The sequence below is a fragment of the Meles meles genome, chromosome 3 (genome assembly GCF_922984935.1).
Source record: "Meles meles chromosome 3, mMelMel3.1 paternal haplotype, whole genome shotgun sequence".
Classification (NCBI taxonomy): Eukaryota; Metazoa; Chordata; class Mammalia; order Carnivora; family Mustelidae; genus Meles; species Meles meles.
In genome coordinates, this window is record NC_060068.1 from 116,537,302 (window position 1) to 116,563,187 (window position 25,886).

The window sequence follows — 25,886 nt, forward strand, 5'->3', positions numbered from 1 at the left end:
ATCAAAAATCTAGTTAAGACTTTTTGTAGATAAATATCATTCTACAATTTATGTGAAAAAGCAAAAGGAACTAAAATAGCTAAAACAATTCTGAAAAAGGATAAAGTGGGAGGAATCGATGTACTTGACTTCAAGATTTATCATGTAACTACTCTTAACAAGAATGGATGGTACTGGTGGATTAACAGATGAAAATGCCAAAGAAGAGATCAGAGAACCCAGAATTAGACCCAACAAGTATGACCACGTGTGAGATGCTTCCTTGCTTTATGAAGCTATTCACTACATATATTACAAACGATCATCAAAGTGTTACCCTCATGAGTCCTTTAGCTCTTGAACAGCTTCAGATTTTATCTTTAAGTTACTTATTTGGCCAATTACTCATCGACACTTTTCAAACAGCTATCTGAGTAAAAAGTAACAATGGTCCTACAATGGTCCTCTCTTCTAAGTGAGCGCTGTACTCTGAATGCTCAGGTTTGACAGCAGCCTGACATCTAGGTATACAATGTCAGCAGAATAAAAATATGAGGCTCACCTGGAAATTGTTCATTAGGCCATAGTAACAAGGATTGCTTTCACAAGATGAAAAGTCAAAGTTTAATTTGCAGGCTGCAGAAGTACAGTTTGTTAGTTCTGTTACAATAGTGTCATTAACATTCCCCGTGGCATCTCGAACAACACAAGAACCTGAAGGACAAGGGACAATAAGAACAAGCAATATAACTAAAAACTTACATTCATTTCAAAATTACATATATCCATACAGGAATTTATGGTGCTGACTGAATATGAGCTGGTTAACAATATTTACATTTTTAGAATTTACATATAGCATTAACAGTTTAAATAGATTTACCTGAAACAGAATTAGAAAAGCATCATGGCCCCAAATATTTAAGTAGTGAAACAAAAACCTTACAAAAACTAGTATCTCACACATGTAGACTTAAAAACCCCACACATATAACTGTGAAAAATGGTAATGAGCAAAACTATTTGGTTAAGCAAATATAAAAACACTGTGTTCGAAGAGTTCCAAATGGTAGAAATGGTTTCCTGTATTCCAAGTATTTAATATGTGAAACATGCCAAAGATCAGACTTCAGGTAATATCAATCTTTTGTGAAGGGAAACAATTTTAACATTAATGAATTATAGTTCTATTTAAATCTTAGGCTCAAGTAAGTCTATCCTGATAATAAGACAGTGCGTGATAGTCGAAATTTGCTTAAAAATAACCCATGAGGCAGAAGGAATGGGTACAGATGAATCAAGATTAACCATATACTTCTATACCTTGATAACTTTGTTGAAAGTAGGTGATGGTTCATTACAAAAAGCAGTCTAACTTCTCCATAAAGGCATACAAATGGCTAACAGACACATGAAAAAATGTTCGTTCATCATCACTAGCCATCACGGAGATTCAATCAAAACCACATTTAGATACCACCTTATATCAGTTAGAATGGCTAAAATTAACAAGACAGTAAACAAACAAACATGTGTTGGAGAGGATGTGGAGAAAGGGGAACCCTCTTACACTGTTGGTGGGAATGCAAGCTGGTGCAGCCCCTTTGGAAAACAGTGTGGAGATTCCTTAAGAAATTAAAAATAGAGCTTCCCTATGACCCTGCAATTGCACTACCGGGTATTTACCTCAAAGATAGAAATGTAGTGAATAGAAGGGCCATCTGTACCCCAGTGTTTCATAGCAACAATGGCCACAGTGGAAAGAACCAAGATACCCTTCAATAGATGAATGGATAAAGAAGATGTGGTCCATATATACTATGGAGTACTATGCCTCCATCAGAAAGGATGAATACCCAACTTTTGTATCAACATGGACAGGACTGGAATAGATTATGCTGAGTGAAATAAGTCAAGCGGAGAGAATCAATTATCATATGGTTTCGCTTATTTGTGGAGCATAAGGAATAACACGGAGAACATGAGGAGATGGAGAGGAGAAGGGAATTGGGGGAAGTTGGAGGGGGAGATGAACCATGAAAGACTGTGGACTCTGAGAAACAAACTGAGGGTTCTGGAGGGGAGGGAGGTGGGAGGTTGGGTGAGCCTGGTGATGGGTATTATGGAGGGCACATATCTCATGGAGCACTGGATTTGGTGCATAAACAATGAATTCTGGAACATTGAAAAGAAATTTAAAAAATGAATAAAAATTTTTTAAAAAGAAAGAAAAAGAAAAAAGCAGTCTACTTTTGTGTAAAATATAAAACTTCCATATTACGACATGACATTTAAAAAGTTTTCTTGGAAAAAAGCATTTGGTTATTTGGAACAATATATGATGTGTAACTATTAGTAATTAGCATTCCTTAGACATTGGAGGCACTTTTACAGTCCTGTCTCATCATATAGGAGGTAAAAATTTTAAACATTGCAGCCAAAAGTGAGCAACAAACAGAAAGTTAAGTTTGAAAGCAAGAATATTTTAATGACCAGACACACTGTATCAAGTTTTTTCTTCCTGAATTTCTTCCTTTAACTTTTGCAGCAGTGTTTATAAGGTACTTGTGAAACCATCTGGGGTGAGGGGAGAAAAGAGCCCTGTCTACCCTACAGCAGCAATGCTCTTATGTGTTTCCTATTCTGATGTTCTACATTGCAGGTGACTGGGGGAAAAGAGGTTCCCTTACTCTGAATGAGTTACACTTCCACTGTTGTAGACACTGGCCCCACTCCTCACTGTCAGAGCGGAAGGGCTACTCCTACTACTCCAAGGGCTAGTGTAGACAGAATGAAATAAGTATGACAGCTTGCAGCCAGAGAGTCAGATACAAACAGAAATCATTTATTTGGTTTAACTAATTTTCCAATTTGAGACATAATCAGCTATATCATTCTTTAAATTAAAACTAAATTTTCCTGAGCCAGGAACTTTTAGGGGAACATGAAAATATTTTTGCTAAGCTTATATTTATATACATATAAATAAAAATATTTTTAAATATGTATTTATATAGTATATAAAAATACATATAAAATATGTATAAATATAAAAACATATACATATGTGTGTGTATATATATGTGTATATATATATATATATATGATTCTTGTTTTTAAATGAATTTCAGAGATCTACCTATGGACTGACAGAATAAATAGGGGTGCCTAATGGCTCAGTCAGCTAGGCATCTGCCTTCAGCTCAGGTCATGAATCAGGGTCCTGGGGTCCAGTCCTACACTGGGTTCCCTACTCAGCGGGGAGTTTGCTTCTCCCTCTCCCTCTGCTCCTCCCCCCACTCATGTTCTCTTCTCTCTAGCTCACTTTCTCTCTCAAATAAATAAATAAAATCTTTAAAAAAAAATTTTAATCTACAGTCACTGCAAGTAAATTATATGTAAATCAATACTTTTTCTTGGGAACGCTTCAGCTAAAGAAACTACTTTTCTAAGAGTCTTCAAAGAATTGACTAAAAGACAAAATAAAACACTTTTGCCAGGAAACAATTCTTTAAATCAAGTGTGAGTTATTTTTGATAGGGAATCACTAAGCTTTCATTTCTTCATGTGTATAACAGTGATTTAGAGACTGGCTGACCACTTAAGTCCTTTCCAGTTCACTTAAAATGCTATGATTTCATGAATGTAATAAAAAGTTGAAAACCAGGTTCATTCAATTTAGTTAAGACTTCAGTAACACTTTTCATTCAATATAGATTACCCTGTTTATCAAAATCAGTTTTTTTATACCCAACTTTTGTAGCAACATGGACGGGACTGGAAGAGATTATGCTGAGCGAAATAAGTCAAGCACAGAGAGTCAAGTATCATATGGTTTCACTTATTTGTGGAGCATAACAAAGAACATGGAGGACATTGGGAGATGGAGAGGAGAAGGGAGTTGTGGGAAATTGGAAGGGGAGATGAACCATGAGAGACTATGGACTCTGAAAAACAACCTGAGGGTTTTGAAGGGGCGGGGGGTGGGAGGTTGGGGAACCAGGTGGAGGGTAATAGAGAGGGCACGTATTGCATGGAGCACTGGGTGTGGTGCAAAAACAATGAGTACTGTTACGCTGAAAATAAATAAATAAATTTTTTTAAAATGCTACTAAAAAAAAAAAAATCAGTTTTTTTGGGTAAAAAATGCCAAACATTGCTTAAATGTCTTCAAACAATCTTCATACATAGTAAGATTAACATGCAATACAAAATAACCACCATAAACAAAAATATTAAAAATTTTATAAAGATCACAGAGTAGAATGCATTTACTTCTACTATGTGAAGTGTATTTTTTATAAATTGTAGCAAAATCCAATTTAAGAGTTTGCCAAGAAGAGTTTACATAATTTTTAATTTACTTTAATTCATAAAGATCCTACAGTAAAAAACACTAAGGCATCCAGGCATTTAGGTAGTATCTGTAAAACCACTAGTAATTTACTTAAAACTTTTTCTGAATTAAAACATGCAACTCTTAATCTTTTTATTGAAATATTTCTGCAATTAAAAGTTAGAAATATGATATCATGGAAATAAATATTTAAAGTACGAACCATGAAATTTCTGAAAGAGAAATGGAAGGCTATTTACCTACAGATACTGCAATTCCTATGTAAACCACCGTAGTAATTAAAATGGCTAAAAGTGTTCCTTTGGGTATGGCTGACTGAGGATCCTAGAAAACAAGAAAAAAATTTTAAGTCTACCTTTAAAAATAAATATATATATACCATTTTTAATACAGAATGGATACAGTACTTCGTAATACTTACTGCAAGATCACCTGAGATATTTGCTCCAGCGAGAATACCAGTTGCAGCAGGAAAAAAGATGGCAAATACAGAAAAGAAAGTTTCTTCCTCTCGAAAATCTGGTCCAAAGTTCTCATTAAATATTTCAGCTGTGGAGAACAAAATATCTTTGGCAATTAATGGACAGCAGATTAAACCCTTATAATTTAGGTCAAGTGTAAGTGTTATGTATGTATGATCCCTAGCTCTTCTCCAGTTCAAGTACCTGGCAAATTCTTGACCATTTCCTAGTTGAAGCACAGCATTGCCCATTTTCTTGTATGAGGGAGCAGTTTATAATCAAAATGATGATTTGACTGGGTTATGCCTACTATTTTGTGTATCTTAATAATTATGTTTCAAGCACCTCTAACTTGATTGTTATCCCTAGTACAAAGGTCAATCAAAGCATGGATAAACTTCTCAATGTCTGGGGTCAGTAAAGGAGACAGGAAAGGAGGGAGGAAAATAAAAAACATCATACTAATCCGGACCCATTTTTTTTCCCCTTATATCTAACTTATATACTATCTGTACAGTTTTCTCCTTCCTTGTGGTGATCTGCTTAATTTTTAATGCTGAATTATTCATCAGGCTTCCATATAATTTTAGCTAAGGCAAACTAGTAAAGTCCCTTTCCATTTTAACAATAATGAATGCTTCAACTAGTCTTACTGTTTCCATCTATTCTGATAGGCCGTGACACTGAAACAACCAGTTAACTGTCATCCAACCACCTATCCATCATCTGAGTAATTACCATGCACCAGGATCTTCTACTGGAATCATTAAGTATCTCACTGCCTTAGTAAAAATGAATGACAAGGCAGCAAAGCAATATCAACCACCAAAAAAGAAAAGTCATATTCTGAAGTATATTTAGATTTGTTTACTTCAGACTGAGAAAAATCCCAGATATGCTACTTATACATTATTTATTACTATGCTAGGTAATAATGCAATACTTTTATAAGGGGCCAAGGATCTGGGAAAAAAAAGAAGGAAATGAAAAACATGGTTTAGCAGATATTTGCAGCTATTTTTAAATCAACTGAAGTCACACACAGAAAATACATAATTACTAGGAATTTTGTAAAATAATCATCCCCTAGAATTTTTAACACTTATTTTAGAAATAAGATTGTAAAAATAAATGTTAAAAAAATTTATAATATAAAAAAATTTAAGTAAAAAATTACTTGTAAGGATAAGAAATGTCACAAATATAATTTATGGAAGCACAAAATGTAAAAAAAATATCTACCTAAGGGATGCTATTAACTTTCACTTCTGGCATGGCTAGTTAACACCTTTTCCCCCAATCCAGAAAATCAGGAATTTAAAGCTCCTTTTAGAAATAGGCACAAGCATGGGAGCCTGGGTGGCTCAGGGCGTTAAGCCTCTGCCTTTGGCTCAGGTCATGATCTCAGGGTCCTGGGACTGAGCCTTGCATTGGGCTCTCTGCTCAGCAGGATGCCTGCTTCCCCCTCTCTCTCTGCCTGCATCTCTGCCTACTTGTGATCTCTCTCTGTCAAATAAATAAATAAAATCTTAAAAAAAAAAAAAAAAGAAGAAAGTAGGCATGAGCAGTAGTAGTAAAAACAGATCTCACACTATCAACCCAGGATCAGTAGGCAGAAACAATGGGCGAGTGTCACTGGTTAAGGTAGAAACCTTGAAACAATTCCTATCAGAAAACTAACCATGCAACTAAATCAGTGTCTGAGAGAATCAAACCAGTGCCACTCACAAATGATGAAGTACTGCATGTTGTTACCAGTGAGCCAAAAAATTAGTAAGCTTACAGACAAATGTAAACCAACCAGGTCTCTAGGACCCACAGTTTGGGTCGGCTGATTTTTTTCCCTAGTAAGACTTTTTGAAGGAAGAAGTGCACTGATACACATCCTGTATCTTTTCATAGATCTGTAGGAGTTGCTCTGGGCTGAATGACTGGGGATTATCGCAGCTAGGCCTCTTCTTCCAGGGCTTCCAAACAAGGAATTTCTTGAGTAGTTTTGGTCAACTGAAGACACATCTATTACCCTAAGTGGTAACCCTCTCTGATGCTAATGCAAGTGTTCTTTCTGGCACCGTTTCACACTGTGCAGATGCAGGTGCAGACTGGTTCCATTAGGTGGAGAGCAGGGGATGGTGACGGGGTGGGAAATACAGAGAGAGACTTAAGGAAATAACAAATGACAAGTAAATTTCACCAGCAGGGACAATTAGAAACAGAATGAAAACGGTCACAAAGATTAAAACTGTAGAAAATCCTCACAATGTATGATATAAAACTGTCCAAAAACCAAAGTGGCCATTATACCATGAGTGTTTCCTTCATAGGTATAGGCATGTTTAGACTGTTGTGTTGAAATACAGCTAACAGAATGAAAAAGCCATGTGAGCAAAGAAGTCATCATTTCAGTCACAAATTCCCAAAATGGCAGAGAACAAAGACACCTTTCCTCAGGAGCTCTAATTTTTCTACATTCTAACATCTTTTGATGCTAAGAATGAAAAACAGAAGACGTAAATAAAAGTAGTATTTTACTCTGATCATAACATACATAACAGAGACAACACTAAATTGGGTTGTTATTAGTGTGAGTCACTCCACCAAGAGCAATTATATTACAAATTGTCTACAGTGTATTATCTTTGTTTACTAATAAAATGCTATAACATGCAAAAAATATAGTAAAAAAAAATGTCAAAAGGACAGTCTATATTTTTTTTTACTTACATTTATAACCAAAGAAACCTTTGGGCTTCTTGCTCTCCAATGGGATAAATGTTCCTATGATGAAATCAGCAATGGCAAGTAGGAGAATCACTAGAAGAACAATCTGAGCCTGGAATTTTAAACATGAAAAATCAAAATCAAATCTCTCATGTCTCTACACTGATTGAGTTTCATTACCATACAACTTCTGTGACTAAAGGGATTTGTCTTATTTTCCTAGTGCCTCAAAAAGTTTTTTGAGGTGTTCAATAAACTTATACTATATGAGCAATCTTTTTTTTTCTTTTTTTTAAGCCCAGGCTCTTTTTTTTTTTTAAGATTTTATTTATTTATTGGACAGACAGAGATCACAAGTAGGCAGAGAGGCAGGCAGAGAGAGAAAGGGGGAAGCAGGCTCCCCGCTGAGCAGAGAGCCCGATGTGAGGCTCGAACCCAAGACCCTGGGATCATGACCTGAGTTGAAGGCAGAGGCTTTAACCCACTGAGCCACCCAGGCACCCCTACATGAGCAATCTTTAAAGAACTATCCTAAAATGTTCAATATACTAGGGGAAAAATGGATAGCGTAAGTAGGATCATGCCAAATATTTCTGAAATGAATGAATTCATTTCATGAATTCATGATGTGCATGCCATCACACAAATCATAAAGCACTATAAATTCCACAACTCTGCAGGCTTTTCATCCTTTATCATTATTTACCGTCCCCTCCAATGGAAGTACAATCTTGACATAGGGAACTTGTTTGTTACAAAAACAAGTTTTACACCAGGTCCAAGCACAATGTTGAATGTCTGACAGCCACAGGAAAAGAAGAAGAAAAAAATACAGAAAGAAGAAGACAATATCTAGAAGGAAGACTGAAGTAGCAATGAGACTGGAAGGGACAATCTAGGAGAACGTCCATCTCTCCTCCTACACTCTTTTTGTTTTGTTTCAGTGACATATAACTGACATGTAACAATATATCAGTTTCTGGTGTACCACATAATAATTCAATATTTATACACACTAATTGTAAAGTGATCACCCCAATAAGTCTAGTTAATATCCAGGACCATATATAATTTAAAAACTGTTTTTCTTGTGATGAGAACTTTTGAGATCTACTCTTTTTAAAAAGCAACTTTTAAATATGCAGTATAGTATTAACTCTAGTCACCATGCTGTACATTACACCCTCTGAGATTTATTTGATAACAGCAATTTTATACATTTGACTCCCTTCCCTATTTTGCCATATTCCCCCATCTCTCTGCTTCCACTCTTCACCTCCCAATAAAGTTAGGCAGATACTCATGAAGACCTATGTCATCCATGGAAATAAAAACTGCTTAAGTGCTCATCCTGTCCTACGTAGGATGAAATTCTATTCTTTTCAGTTAAGTCAAATGGTTAAAAGTATAAGTAAATGATTTAATTATATACTAATGACTTAAAAAAAAACCTTGGGAAAATTATTTTTTCCAAATTGCCTAATTTTTCATCCAATAAATATTATGGCTCACATACAGCAAAAATATATGATCTTACATAATTTATAAAAGGAAACATGACACCTAGAGGGGACTTGGAGATCCTCAGCAGATCCATGTGGACATGCACCAGTCAGGAAAACACCTGTACTGAGGAATATTCTCTCAGAGATAGAGAAATAATGCCAGGTGCTCTGCCTACAAGTTAGCATGTGACTTCAGCAACTTTTCCCAGAAACAGTGGTCCTAGCTTTGGTGGCCATGATTTCTGAGACGTCAACAGCAAGGAGAGAGATGAGCTTCTCTAATCTCTTACAGGCACTAACTTGACATTTATTACCCCTATATTTATTTTTGAAATTGAACTGTTAAATTACAAAGCCAAGAGCTTAATTTGGGCTACCTAACATATTGACCTGAGTGATTCTAAATAACTTCAATCAAGATTAAGGGAGGGGAGGGGAAAAGATGGAGGGGAGGGGGGGCAGTAAGTCCAAAGTCAGAAAGTACTGTGTTTAAGTGCTTAGACTGACTGTTATCTCTGAACTTTCCCTGCCTTGTCGGATAGAAAATAACCTGATACATAAACTTCCTGAAAATGGCCACTTAAGGAAATTTAAAATCTAAAAATATTACCACACTTTAGAGTGGTCTCTAAACAAAAGCTCTAAAAGTTCGTATGTTAAGTACGTACAGCTATTCCAATGAGTTCATTACTTACTTTTGCTTCCCATTCCATTCCAGCCACTGAGATACCTAAGAGGATCACCACAGTAATAGCTCCAATAATTCGAATATCATTGATTTCATCTATCATAAGTATGGAATGTTCCTAGAAAACGTGAATTACAAATAAAATGAACAATTTCAGTTATCCAGATAAATTCTTTAATTCTTTTGGAAACACTTCAGAGATATCAGAATTTTCTTACATAAAGAAGTGGAATAAATAACAATGTAAGGAATGAACAGGAGGCCTAAGAAAAAAGAATAAATAACTATGTACTATCGAGGCACCATTCAAGAAACTCGAGACATCAAATGTGATCAAATTAATAACGCTATATTTAATATAGACTTAAATCAAAAATGAAATTGCTAACAAGCAAATAAAAATCATAATACACCTAAGCAGGACTCACACTTAGCATTTTTTAAAGACATACATTTTGTATTATTATGATTAGTAAACTCATGTTTTTAATGGTCTTTTATGTTGTATAAGAAAAAGAGATGAATACAAGTTCATGTAGTTGTAGTTGTCCAAAAACACACACTGTTCCAAAGTGTGTCCAAAAACACACACTTTTGCTCTAACATGCAAAAGTATTTGTGGTTTAATATCTACGACATTAAAAACATGCTAAATTAAATAACAAAAGAATATTAACTCTTAATAGTTATACTGCTTGCTTTCTTACAGCCCTTGCTTTTCCATCCCTTAGGCCTGTACAACTAAGGTCAATGCCAACGTAACTACCAGTCTCTCTCAAATCTTGCACTTCCTAATGGGCAGCTTCTGACCACAGAAGAACAGTCACAACCTAACCTAACATGATGAACAGCTATAAGTGTCTCTCCAGGTCGCTCTCAGTTAATAATGCTGAATCCTAATTCACTTCTGCTGCTTTAACTACACACATCCCAATGACTCTTTTCAAACAAATCCTCTTCTCAACGCCAGGGCAGTATTATCAACTACTTCCTGGCCAACTCTACTTGGTTATACCTCTGGTTCTTCCAATCAGACATCCCAAGCTACACTGTCCTGTGCTGTTCTTTCTCAGTGAATGCCATTACCCTCCATTTAATCCTCCAACTCAGAAATCTATTTATTTGTACATAAATCTATATATGTATTTATATATATGAATCTATATCTATAAACCTGAAATCCTTTCTCTTTTCTCTAATTTCCCTTTATCTTTCTCTAATTTGCCATATCTCAATAATCATCAAGTCCACTCATTTGACTTTCTAAAAATCTCTCCAGTTCACCAATACCTTTCTAGCTACACTGGTCATTGTTTGAATGTACACCACCATCCCTTTTCCAGGATAGTATAAACTTTCTGAATAGTCTCCCTCTCCACCGGTGATCCCTCAGATCCATGCCCTATACTATGGTCCCATGTTTCTTCAAGCCCCAATATGATCCTATTCCAGCCCCTAACTCCAACTGAGATTAAGACCCCAATTTTATAGCAAACAATACCTTTACTGATTTGACCCTTTTTTGCCTTTCTAGTCTTAAATCTCTATTTTGTGCTACAATTATATAAGAAATATTACCAGAATTCAAAAAAAAAAAAAATATATATATATATACCATACTCTACCCCTTCTGGGCCCTTGTTCCCTTTTCTCTCCTATTCCCTCACAGCACACCCCACCTCTCCTACCTGCCTGCTGACACCTAGGCTCCCTTCCTTGGAAAACCCTTACTCACACTCCTTTGTGACCCCCCACTCCTTTCCTAGGTGGTAGTAAGTGATTACCTTTTGTGTTGCCAAAGTCTTCTATCACTACCTACTTCTAACAAGGTTATTATCATTACTTTGTCTATCTCCTACACTAAACCTCTTGAAGGACACGTTTTGTGTTCATCATTGCTTTCCCACGGTCCAATACGAGGAGTGGCACATAGCCCTCAATAAGGATTTGGGAAACCAATGTCTAGAAGTGGAAATTACCTTAAGCAACTCCACCACGGTTTCTGCAAATCCAACCACATACATAGCAACTGCGACAGCATTGGCAAAAGCGAAGATCAGTCCAATTGCACCACCAAATTCTGGCCCTAGACTTCTAGATATTAAATAATATGCTCCTCCTACGAGAAAGGGAAAAAAAACAAAAACACTCAAGTTAGGAATTTAAAATGTCAAACAATCCTCTTAATTACACAAAAGAGTTCAGAAAGCACATGCTTTCAATAAGCATGATTGTTAAATTAATAAGCAAGTGGGTGAGCATATTTTCAGGAAGAAACATCCCAAAAGAATTCTTTACAACCCACTTCATTCATTAACAGTTCTCGACACCCAGAGATTTCTGCCCATATCAAATATAAAATCATCTGGCCTTTTAAATCCCTATTCTCTTCTAAAGCTTAGACTAGAATGGACAAAAGCTTCCTGCTCATATTCATAGATACCAATATCATCTCTTAGTGGTTTTCTAAGTAGCATTTTAGTCTTAATGTAAAATCACAGCTGAGATGATTGCAACAACCTAAATTGGTATGGTAATTTGTTGGTAACATGACTACCAAGACTCAAAAAAATTTCCCAAGAAATTGCAAAGAATAGCAAGCATAAGGTGATGTCCTAAATAGATATAATTTATAGTTTAATAAATCCTGACTAAATGCAATGGTTGACAAGGACATTAAATGAACTATCATGAAACATGTATTTTCTAACTTAAGTATTAATCAGTATTATGATTTTGAGTCAATCTAATGCTTAGTTGAAATCTCTAAGAATTCTTCTAAAATTCTATTTTATTTCTGGCCTCTAGGTCATAATCAAACTTAGTTTTAATAATAATGAAGTTAGGGGCGCCTGGTGGCTCAGTGGGTTAAGCCTCTGCCTTCGGCTCAGGTCATGATCTCAGGGTCCTGGGATCGAGCCCCCGCATGGAGCTCTCAGCTCAGCGGGGAGCCTACTTCCTCCTGTCTCTCTGCCTGCCTCTCTGCCTACTTGTGATCTCTCTCTCTGTCAAATAAATAAATAAAATCTTTAAATAATAATAATAATAATAATGACGTTACACAAACTTATATACATTTTTTAAGATACTGATGAACTGCTTAATTCTTAAGGCCATAAGAAGAGGGACGCCTGTGGCTCAGTCAGTCAGTGTCTGCCTTTGGCTCAGGTCATGATCCCAGGGTCCTGGGATGGAGCCCCTTATTAAGCTCCTTGCTCAGTGAGGAGCCTGCTTCTCCTTCTGCCAGCTGCTTCTCCCTGATTGTGTTTCCTTTCTCTCTCTGTCTCTGACAAATAAATAAAATCTTAAAAAAACCCCACAAAACCATATGATGAAATGCCATTTAATAGCTGAGTATTTCTCCTGTTCTTCCAGTATAATAAAGACAAATACAACAAAAAATTCTATAGTTCAATAAAGTATGAAGCATGCCAACTTCATTCTGGAAATACCTGTAATATGTTTCATAGTTAATTCTATCAATTCTCTCAAAATACACTATAAATCCATCCACCCTAAACTTCCTTAGTTACTTATTTCACCAATTACTAATTTCTACCACATTGGAAAATCTCAAGAAAAAATGCAATCTGATCATTTGTAATGATTGATCTTATGGATTTTAATCTGATGAAATTACTTAGGAATTTCCCAGAAATATTTCTGAACACTAACAAATTCTAATGGACATAAAGACAAATTTTTCATGAAATAAAGATCTTAGCCTAAGACATTAAATTCATTATAATTAATCACAAGAAAAATCCCTGAAATACTTTAATTTTCAAGACTATATTTAACATATATGTTCACACAATTGATTTACACTATTTCATTTACTGCCTATACCAACAATTAATTACATATTATTTATCCTGACTTCACAGATGAGAAAATTAGGTCACCATGAAAGGTTAAGTGATATCCAGGATCTAGCCTGGCATCTGGCTCCCTGCCAAGTGGGGAGTCCTTTTCTTCCCCCTCCCTTGCTCCCCCCCACAACTTGTGCTCACTTGCTCTCTCAAATATAAATAAAATCTTTAAAAAAAAAAATGAGACTGAGAAACATCACCAATAGGACCTATAAAAACAAAGAATTAATTCATGATGTACTTTATACTTTTGATTTCAAGTCTCTTTATTACTAAGAAGAAAAAATAGATATCTTAAGGTACATTTAATATGGCAAAACATAATGGGAAGGGGAATTCACCCTGGGAATTATGAATATAAGTAGGTGAATTCTGACATTTCAGAACTATCTTTAAATAGTTTAAAATATCTACAATTTAAAATATCTAAACCTTAAAGCCCCATACCTAGTTTTGTTAATTCTTAAAAGATTTTTATTTTTTTCCAAGAAAATAAAGAGTTCAGGGATAATAAAGAATATAAGAGTATCTGCTAATCTTGCTACACTTTTACTCCTGACAAAAAGCAAACATTCTCTGCCCTGTTTCTTTCACTTCTACTATTGCTTCCTAGAGACAACCAGTTTTTAAAAGCAGTTTTCCTTTTTTTTTTTGGCTTCCTTCAAAATCAAAGATAGTATTAAAGATCTACTGCTTAAAGACAGGTCTGGTATTTTTACTAATAAGCATAAAGCAGGTATTTACCTTGAATATAAAATTTCTATTTTGTTAAAAATTACATTTTACTTAATTTTAGCTAAATACTGTTATCATTCCCATTTTACATATGAGAAAATCAAGCTTAGAGAGGTTAAGTAAATTGACCAAGGTCATACAAGCAGCCAGGGAAGAACTGGGCTTAAACTCAGGTCTGGCTCTTGTCCTTATCATACAATATGCATGACAAATATCAGTCTTTTGTTATGACTGAAAATGGCAACAAGAAGGAAGAATTATGAATGAGTAAAAGGCATCAATAGACAAAAGTAATTACTTTCTTTTAAAAAAATCTATTTGTCAAACAAACACAGAAGTTAATGTTGAAAAAATATTCTTCACGGGGTTTCATAATATGGCCATAAGCTACACGAACTCATGCATGTAGAGGACATAAATGAGTCAGATACCAGAGTACTAAGTAATGATACTACATACACTGGGTTCCATTTTCATCACATACTGATTTGGGGTTGTATGTCCCTATAGCTCTTCCTAAATTTCACATCAATAACCAAAACCCCGACTAGGTTAACGAAGAGCCTAAGACTAAAAATGTATTATTGGCTATAAAATAAGTGTCAGCAAATTTCAAAGATCTGAAGTGAGAGGCACCTGGATGGCTCAGTGTGTTAAAGCCTCTGCCTTCAGCTCAGGTCGTGATCCCAGAGTCCTGGGATCGAGCCCCGCATTAGGCTCTCTGCTCAACAGGGAGCCTGCATCCTACTCTCTCTCTGCCTGCTTCTCTGACTACTTGTGATCTCTGTCTGTCAAATAAATACATAAATAAAATCTTAAAAAAGAAAAAAAAAAAGATCTGAAGTGATACAGTGAATGTCACTGACCACGAAAGAATTAAATTAAATGTATGGAAGATCCCTAATATCTGTAAATTATGCAATATACTTTAAAGTAAACCACTAGTTAAAGAATAAGTCACAGGGAAGTTAAAAAGTACTTTTAATGAATGATGATGAAAATAGAACATATCAAAATTAGTGAGATATACCTAACACAGAAATTATAGAGGAACTTATTCAAATGTTTGTATTAAAATGACATAAAATCAATGATCTAATAAGAAACTAAAGAGTAAATAAGACCTAAAAGAGAAACAAAGTAATAAAGAACAGAAACCAATAAAGGAAAATCAGCAAAGACAAAAGTTGTTTTCAAAAACATTAATAGAACGGGTAGACAATGAACAAGACAAAAACAAAAAAGAAAACATAAATAAACCAAATCACTAATGAAAAAAGGGACATACAGCTATTAAATCCCACAGTCATTAAGAAGTTAAAAGGTAATAAAATCAATTTATTACAATGAATATGCAACTCAGATAAAATGGATGTCCAAACTGTGGTAAGAAGATGAAACTGATTAAATGAAACTGATTAAATCTTATAGCTAACTAAGAAATTAAATTTGTAAAAACCTCCACACGCAAACACACACACACACACACATTTATAAAAACTACAGGCCTAGATAACTTCACTGAAGAGGAGGTGAAAAGATCAATTTGACACAAATTCTTTCAGAAAACAAAGGAGGAGGAGATACCAGCCAACATCCTCTTTAAGATGGGCATCATCCTGATACCAAAATCTGACGAAGGTTATTAGAAAGAAAGATTTCAGATGAATATTCCTCATGATCTTAGACTCAGAAATTCTTAACAAAATGTGAGCAAATAAAATGTTGCAGAAAGTGTAACATCTCTTAGGAAGTAGGGGCTAGCCTACAAATGCTAGGTTAAGATTCAAAAAACCATATTAATTCGGGAAAGTTAAGAGAGTAAGGGAGGAAAACCATTTAACCATGTCAGAAGACATACGAAAAGCACAACAAAATTTAATATCCACTCAGGATAAATACTCTCAGCAATTTAGAATGATAACTTCCTCAATCTGACAAATGACATCTTCAAAACACCCACAGTCAACATCTTCTTAAGTACTTGTGATATGTTGAACTTATTCTACCTAAGAATGAGCACAAGGCAAAGATGTCTAGTCTCATCACTTCTACTTACCACTGTACTGGAAATCCTAACTAATTCAACAAATGAAAGAGAGAGAAAGAAGAGAGAAAAAAATTCTAAAAATTGGCAAGACAAAATATAAGCCACTTCTATTCACAGATGACCTATTTATGTTTATCAAGATCACAGAATAATGGTGTCAAAATATTAAAGGCTATTTTACTTCTCTATATAAGAAACAAAACATGGAAAATAAAATTTACAAATACCATTTATAACCAAAGGACATGAAAAACTTAAGGATAAATTTAATAAAATATAGGCAAAACATCTATACTAGAAAATATAAAACACTATTGTAAGAAACAAAAGATCTAAATAAACGGAGAGAGACAAATTTTCATAAACTGCAAGGTTCAATATTATTAACATAACCATTCTCTCCCCCAATTTTTTTTTTAATTTTAAAAGATTTTATTTATTTATTTGACAGACAGAGATTACAAGTAGGCAGAGAGGCAGGCAGAGAGAGAGGAGGGAGCAGGCTCCCCGCTAAGCAGAGAGTCCGATGTGGGGCTCGATCCCAGGACCCTGGGATTATGATCCGAGCTGAAGGCAGAGGCTTTAACCCACTGAGCCACCCAGGCGCCTCCTCCCCCAAAATATTTTTAAGACTGAAATACCAAACCCCATTAAGATTTTATGGGTTTTTTTGTTTGTTTAACAGAAATTAGTACACCTACTCCAAAAATTTAGGTAGAAATACAAAGGACCTAGAAGAGCCAAAACAATCTTGAAAAAGAACAAAGTTGAAAGACTTAGAAGTTTTAAAGGTAAGCAATCAACAGTAACTGGCAGAATTACTCCCATAATTCTTCCATAAATGGGAGAAACAAACTTATCAAAGGAGCAAGGATACAGTACAGACAATACACAAACAATTGATTTTTCAACAATGGCACCAAAGTTAATTCAAAAGAGAGAAGATAGGGGCGCCTGGATGGCTCAGTGGTTTAGCCTCTGCCTTCGGCTCAGGTCATGATCCCAGGATCCTGGGATCGAGCCCCCCATCGGGCTCTCTGCTCGGTGGGGAGCCTGCTTCCTCCTCTCTCTGCCTGCCTCTCTGCCTACTTGTGATCTCTGTCAAATAAATAAATAAAATCATTAAAAAAAAAAAGAGAGAGAGAAGATAGCCATTTTAATAAATGGTGCTAGACCAAGTAGATACCTATGTAGGGAGGTAGAGAGGGAAGAGAAGCACACTCTGTGTCTCACTAATATGCAAAAATTAATTTGAAACTATTGACAGTCAAAAACCTAAGCTAAAACTATAAAGATTCTAGACAAAAAGAGAAAAGAATTTCTTCATAATCCTTGAGATATGCAAAAGATTTCAGGTCACTACAAAAAAACCCTAGCCATAAAAGAGAACTCAAGAATCTGGATTTCCTCAAAATGGTAAAATTCTGCACTTGGAAAGAAAAGATTAAGAGAATTATAAAAGTGATGAGGCAAAGTCGAAAACTGGGGGAAAAAATACATACATTAGACAAATCAACTGTATTCAGAATATATTTTTTTAAAAATTCCTACAAATAAATAAAAGATAATACAATTTAAAAATCAGCAAAAGATTTGAATATATTACAACAGAAGATGTACAAGTGATCATAAGCACATGTAAAGATGCTTACTATAATTAATCATCCACAAGAGTAGGTATAATTAAAAATACATAACAAGTGTTGGTAACAATGTAGAAAAACTGGAAGTCTCATATATTGCTGACGGTTATATAAAATGGCACAACAACTTTGGAAGACATTTGGCAATTTCTTATAAATGAGAAATACAAGTACCTCACAAATCAGCAAATCCACTCATAGGTAATCTCCCAATGTATGTAAAAAGATACAACCACAAAGACTTGAATAAGACTGTTCCTGTCAGCTTATTCCTAATAGCCTCACCCTAAAAATAATCCCAGTGTCCTGCAATAGGTACTAATAATTTATTGTTACTATAGGTATACAGTCATAAAATAGAGTAATATATAGTAATGCTACACTACAACAAACTACTAACATATAGAATAACATGGATGAATCCCAAAAACTCTATATTGTGGCAAGACACAAAAAGAGTACCTTCTGTAGAACATAATTCCATCCTGGGCTAGGGGTGAGAGAATGATTATAAAGGAAACTTCCAGTATGATGAAAATAGTATGTATTTTGTTTGAGCTAGATTTATATACTTATCAAAACACGGGGCGCCTGGGTGGCTCAGCGGGTTAAAGCCTCTGCCTTCAGCTCAGGTCATGATCCCAGGGTCCTGGGATCGAGCCCCGCATCGGGCTCTCTGCTTGGCTGGGAGCCTGCTTCCTCCTCTCTCTCTCTGCCTGCCTCTCTGCCTACTTGTAATCTCTATCTGTCAAATAAATAAATCTTTAAAAAAAAAAAAAACTCAAAGGACTGTAAACTTAAAATGAGTGCATTTCACATGTGAATTTTACTCTAATAATATTGACCTAATTAACTATAAATCTATTGTCAACAACTACCATTTCAAAATTTTAAAATGGTACAAAATGATATAGCAAAAAAATTCATGTGCTAGACTTCAAGAGAAGATTAAATATGTCTTAAGCAAGTTCATCAACTCACTATTTTTAACAAAAGGAGAAAGAAGTAACTTCTAAGCTAGACCATGTGTCAAATCAAATTTTTTTGTTTTGTTTTGTGTTTTTTTCTTTTTGAAGCTTTTCTTAAAAGGCAATTAAATCAGGGCACGTAGGTGGCTCAGGAGGTTAGGCATTCAACTCTTGATTTTGGCTGAGGTCATGAATCCAGGGTCATGGGATAGAGCCCTGTGGTGGGCTCCATGTTCAGCAGAGTGTCTGCTCAAGATTCTCTCTCTCCTTCTGCCCCTACCCTCTGCATGTATATTCTCTCCTTCTCTCAAATAAATAAATCTTAAAAAAAAAAAAAAAAAAGAAAGAAAAGGCAATTAAGTCCATAAATTCATCAACATTTTTTTGGTAAAAACAACCCAACCCAAGTTCAGGATTAGCATCAAACATCTGCCAAATGAACAGAGTTGTGACCCAGATTCTTCATCACCACCTAGCACCAATCCTCTCCATTCACTTCCATGGTTCTTAGGTGTAACCTCACAGAATCCTAGTACTGTAAGGCAATTCACTGGTCATCAGGCCAACCTCCTCATTTTACATAAGGATACAGAGATTAAGGTTAAGTAATGACTTTAAGCAACAGTGATGGATAAAGCAATGGAAAGACCAAAGTGATGTGTTGATTAGTCCTACAAGTAAAATCAACACTAAAATGACTGCCTCATCTATCTCATATTGTTCTAAGAACTGATTTAAAACTCCTTGGAAAAATAAGGCCCTATTACAACGCTATTTTAAATTTGTGCAAAATACTAAAAATCTTTATCCTTGGCTGTTAGTAACATACAGAATTCCCTGAGTGGTTATTAGGGTAACAAAGGTTTTTTTATTTTATTTTTTTTTTAATTTTTTGACAGAGAGAGATCACAAGTAGACAGAGGCAGGCAGAGAGAGAGAGAGGGAAGCAGGCTCGCCGCTGAGCAGAGAGCCCGATGCGGGACTTGATCCCAGGACCCTGGGATCATGACCTGAGCAGAAGGCAGCGGCTTAACCCACTGAGCCACCCAGGCGCCCCGATAACAAAGGTTTTTGCAAAGTAGATAACATTTTATTAAGAAAAAAAAATTGACTTTATCCCGTTTCTATTTTCAAACAGGAGTCAGTGGATTTGAAAACTCTTTCCAAGAGCTCTGTCTTGCCAATTTTTGTTATAAAGCATTAATCAATGATTTCCTTAGTTTCTTCTACTAAGAACCATAAAAATTAAAAAACCCAGAGTTAACCAATGTGAATGTGCATGGTCAGTTTTACTTTTGATTAGGAGTATATTTATCAATCAATCTTTTTAGAAAACGGGATTACCATATACAGCTATTATGAACATTTAGAACAAATGAACTGAACTCAAACCTTCAAAATAAAATACACAAAGACAAAACCCCCCACGCAACTAGGCAGGAAGGAAGGAGGAGTACTTACTATCTTTTGAACATGCACTCTGGATGTCTGACTAACAATTATGCCACAAAAGAGACATTTCTTAAACCACACAGGGCTCTTAGAGGTTCTCATCACAAGGTGAATAACATGTTTTTCTTTGTTTTCCTTTATATCTATATGAGATGATGGATATTAACTAAACTTACTATGGCAACTTATTCACAATATAGGTAAGTCCAGTCATTATGCTGTAACACCTTAAACTTGTTCAGGGCCATATTCTGATTATATCTCAATAAAACTCTAAGGAAAAAAAAACTACACATGGTTCAATTTAGTACTTACTCTTTTTAATCTGCTAACATGAGCTAAATACTGTATTTTAATGTGAAAAATTTTTTAATCTTTAGAAACACCAATAGACCTGTCCAAGTTAACTTCCTTTGAACTATTTCACCTTCTTTTATTGTAACTCTTACTCACTCTTGATAAAAACTGCACAAGAAATCTTAACTGTCCAATATGCTGTTGAAAAATCACAGTCAACATGTGATCCAGCACATCCTCAGTGCCGCAGGTATGGGGTAAGGAAGTCTGAACAGAATCAAATTTTGACACGTTTTTCTACCAAAATGAACTTCCCCCGAAGAGTAACTTGAAAGTAATTCAATTTAAAATACAAACTAATACAACTATGAGGTAGAAAAACACACATAAAATAAGATAAAATTTGAAGGGTAATGGACTCCAGTTAAAATAAGTTAATTTGGGGCACCTGGCTGGCACCTGGGTTAAGCATCTGCCTTTAGTTCAGGTCATGATCCTGGGGTCCTGGGATTGAACCCCTCCTCAGGCTTCCTGCTCAGTGGGGAGTCTGCTTCTCCCTCTGCCTCTCCCTTCTGCTCATCCTCTTTCGAAAATAAATTTAAAAAATCTTTAAAAATACACAAAATAAAAAAATAAAAGTTAATTTAGCAATGTGACACTGTGAGGGGATAATTTTATGTGTCCACTTGCTTGGTCCTAGTGCTCAGATACGTGGTTTCCATAAGGGTGTTTTTAGATGAGATTTACAATGAACTGATGGACCAAGAGTAAAGCAGATTGCCCACTGTAATGTGGGTGGGCCTCATCCAATCAGCTGAAGGCCTGAACAGAACAAAAACAAACCTCTCCCTAGCAAGAGTTAAGAGGGAGGTAGTTCTGCAGTAGACAACCTTTGGATTTGAACTGCAGCATCACCTGTCCTCTGGATCTCCAGACTGCTGACCTGCCCTGCAGATTTTGGAACTCCCAGTCTCCATTCCATTAGCATATAAATGAACTTCTTCAAATAAATTTTTCCTTATATACAGATACACATCATACTGGTTCTGTTTCTCTGGACAACCCTATTGTGAAAATATTATAAGGTAAATATACAGAACTCCACATTTCCATTTAACAGCAAAAAAACAGTAAGAAATTAGAATTTTAAACAGTAACCTTACAATAGCACCAAAACCCACTTAATACTTTAAGTATAAATCTAAAAAATATCTGCAAGATCTGTATACTGACAACTGAAGAACTAAAGAGAGATAAATGATATTTATGAAATGGAAGCCCTGAGAGTTAAGATGTTAATTCTCCCCAAACTGACCTCTACATTCAACACAAGTTCAATCTAAATTCCAGTTTGCAGAAACTGACAAAGTAATTCTAAAATTTATATGGAAAGGCAAGAGAACTAGAATAGCCAAGACAATTTTGAAGAAGAACAAAGTTGAAGGAGCCATACTATCCAACTTCAAGAAATACTATAAAGCCACAGTACCAAGACAGTATGTTATTAGATTAAGGACAGATCTTCAGATAATGTACCACCAGAAAGTCCAGAAATAGTCTTATACATGCAGGGTCAATTAATTTTTTTCCAGCTTTACTGAGATATAACTGACATATGATATTGTATAAGATATACCCTGTGAGGTTTTGATACACGTACATGTTGTAAAATGTTTACCAAAATAAGGTTAATATATCCTTCACCAGAGAGAATTTCCATTTTTGTTATTGTTTTATGGTAAGAACATTAAAGATCTACTCTCAGAAAGTTTCAAGTATATAATACTAATTATAGTCTGCATCCTATATGTTAGATCCCCACAACTTCTTATAACTGGAAGTCTGACCAACATCTCATCATTTCCCTTACCCATCAACCCCTTGTAATCAGTTTTTTACACTCTGTTTCTAGAGTTTGGCTTTTTGAGATTCTACATAGAAGTAAGATTATACAGTATTTGATTATTTGCTTTCCTCTAACTTATTTCACCCAGTATAATGCCCTCAAGGTTCATCTATGTTGTTGCAAACGGCAACATCTCCTTTTATTTTTTGGCTAGATAATATTCTATTTTGTATGTGTGTGTGTGTGATTTTATTCACCTTTCAATGAATGCTTAGGTTGTTTCCATGTCTTAACCATTTTGAGTAATGTTGCTCAAGGGGGTGCCAACATCTGTAACAAATAGAAATTTCATTTCCTCTAAATAAATACCAAGGAAGTAGGACTGTATGATCATATGGTAGCTGGTTTTTTTGAGGAATCTCCATACTGTTTTCTACAGTTGCTGAACCAATTTTCATTACAAACAGTGCACAAGGATTCTCTTTTCTCCACATCCTGACCACCACTTATAATCGTTTTTTTTTTTTTTTTCTTAAAGATTTTATTTATTTATTTTACAGAGAGAGACACAGCGAGAGAGGGAGCACAAGCAGGAGTAGGAGAGGGAGAAGCAGACTCCCCACTGAGCATGGAGCCCCATATGGGCTCCATCCCAGGACTGAGGGATCATGACCTGAGCCAAAGGCAGACACTTAAGGACTGAGGCACCCAGGCGCCCCCATCTCTTATCTTTTTGACAATAACTATTCTGATAGGTACGGGTATTAACTCATTGTGGTTTTGATTTGCATTTCCATGATGATCAGTAATGTTGAGCACCCTTTCATGAACTTGTCTTCTTTGGAGACATGTCCATTCAGGTCCTTTGTCTTTTAAATCAGACTATTTGGTTTATTGCTATTGAGTTATAGAAGTTCCTTCTCTATTTTGGATATTAACTCCTTAACAGATACATGATTTGCAACTGTTTTTTTTCATTCTCTAGGTTGTCTTTCATTTTGTTTCTTGTGCAGTGCAGAATATTTTAAGTTGATAAAGTCCCATTTGTTGATTTTTGGTTTTGTTCTTATGCTTTTGGTGTCATATCCAAAAAATTCACTAGCAAGACCAATGCCACGGGGCTTTCCCCTATACTTTGTTCTAGGAATTTCCTGGTTCTAGGTCTTAATTTCCTGGTTCTAAGTCAAAATCTATTTTGAGTTAATTTTATGAGTGGTGTAAGAGCTCCAATTTCTTTTGCATGTGAATATCCAGTTTTCCCAACACCATTTCAGAGACTATCCTTTTCACATTGAGTATTCTTAGCTCCCTTGTCAAACATTAGATGAGTGTACACATGTAAGTTTATTTCTGGGCTCTTGATTCTATTCCACAGGTCTATATATCTTTCAATGCTATTACCATGCCATTTTGATTACTATAGGTTTAAAATGTAGTTTGGAGTCAGGAAGTGTGATGCTTTGTTCTTTCTCAAGACTGACTATTCATTCAGGGTCTTTATGGTTCATGATAATTTTTCCTATTTCTGTAAAAAATGCCCTTGGAATTTTGACAGGGATTGCACTCAATTGATATGGAAGGAACATAAATGTCCATCAGTAGACAAATGGGTAAAGAAGGGGGAGGTGTATGTGCGTGTGCACGCACGTGTGTGTGTGTGTTGGAATATTACACAGCTATAAAAAGGAATGAGACTATGTCATTTGAGACAACATGGATGGACCTAGGCAAGATTATGCTAAGTGAAATAAGTCACAATGAGAAAAGACAAAACTTTATGATTCCATAAGTGGAATAAAAAAAACAAACAAGTGAATAGACAAACAAAAAGCAGAATCAGACCTAAAAATACAGGGAACAAGCTGATGATTGCCAAAAGGGAGGAGAGTAGGAAGGTGGGCAAAGTGGGTAAAGGGGAGGAGATACAGGCTTCCAGGTATGGAAAGAATAAACAACGGAAATAAAAGGAGGCACAGCCTAAGGAATATAGTCAATGATATTGTAATAGCAATGTAATGGGACAGATGGTAGCTACACTTGTGAACACAGCCTAATGTATCAACTTGTGAAATCATTAAGCTGTAGATCTGAAACTAATGGTAACACTGTGGGTCAACTACACTAAAAAAAAAAAAAAATTCAAAATTTCTAACTAATAAAAAACTTCAAAAGTTGTTACCCAAGAAACCGGGGAAAATGAGAAGTTTGTGACAGACATCCTTTATCTCCAATGGAGAAATGATCAATGTACATAATATGAAACATCTGTGTATTTTACAGTATCTGTGGAAATTGTGTAAAATAAAGGTTATTGAGGAAAAAAAAAATCAAAAGGTGAAAATAACAAAAACATAATAAAGTTATCAATGATAAGGTAAGCAATTGTTGCTCAGAGTTCATCTAGTATGATTAGAAAATATACCAGAATTCTTACAGCACTAAACCACCTGCTTCTGTAAACTTACTAAACAATTTATCCAAAGCCACCTTGTGTAAAATTCCAAGGAACCATTTTGAGAATACAACAGAGTTCTGAGAGATCCAAATGGGTCCAATATTCATGTTCATTATTGTTCCAGGAAATATATTTTAATACCCTGCTCTACCCACATACAATGATCTGTTTGCATCTTAACACTGCACAAATTTCCTCTGTTCTGTTGCCATTATTAAGGCAAGTAGAGAAATAAACATTAAATCTTCAGACTAGGACTGGGGGCTATATTATCATTATGACTGATCACATGAATAAGTTAAACTTGAAGAGTCAGGACATACTGCCCTAATTCTGCAGCAGAAAATTTCAGAACCAAGTTGAAGTATTTTTAATCTTCAAAGACTTGCAAAATTGAAATGCCACCAAATGAGTCAAAGAGAAAACCCAAGTCAAAAATTATTTATAACTGTTTGCCAGATTCACATTCAAACTATTTGTGGTTTATAAGTAGTGTTTTACCAAACTGAAAACAATGTTGTGCTTAAAGGCTAATAAAATCTCAAAATACAACTGCTAGAGAACTGCTTGTTACAACTTCTTCAAACATTTCACTGATCTGGAAAGCTGTAATTTGAAAGAAATTCTCAGGAAAAGAAAAGAACTATGGAGCTTAATTCTAAGTTACAATTCCTTGCTTGGTGATGACAGGAATGAATAGTTACATAATGGTAACCTGATCAATGGTTCATGATAACCTGATTTTATCAATATAGAAAGCACTTTCTGTCACAATCCATTCAAAAAATGTTAGTATCACTTTCCATGTTACTTTCACCTATATAGAGAAGGAAGAGAAAAAAAAAAAAAAGAGAAGG

General features: G+C 35.2%; 1 protein-coding gene across 2 annotated transcripts in view; it reads right to left on the minus strand.

The window, feature by feature from the left end:
- The window catches only part of SLC12A2 (solute carrier family 12 member 2), a 108,669-nt gene that overhangs the window by 47,058 nt on the left and 35,725 nt on the right, over positions 1–25,886 (minus strand). For both annotated transcript variants that reach the window (XM_045999902.1, XM_045999901.1), the window contains exons 5-10: positions 11,691–11,830; positions 9,719–9,829; positions 7,522–7,630; positions 4,758–4,885; positions 4,576–4,660; positions 542–693 (exon numbers count right to left, since the gene is read on the minus strand). In XM_045999902.1, coding sequence (XP_045855858.1) covers positions 542–693; positions 4,576–4,660; positions 4,758–4,885; positions 7,522–7,630; positions 9,719–9,829; positions 11,691–11,830 — 725 coding nt within the window. The remainder of the gene's footprint in view (positions 1–541; positions 694–4,575; positions 4,661–4,757; positions 4,886–7,521; positions 7,631–9,718; positions 9,830–11,690; positions 11,831–25,886) is intronic.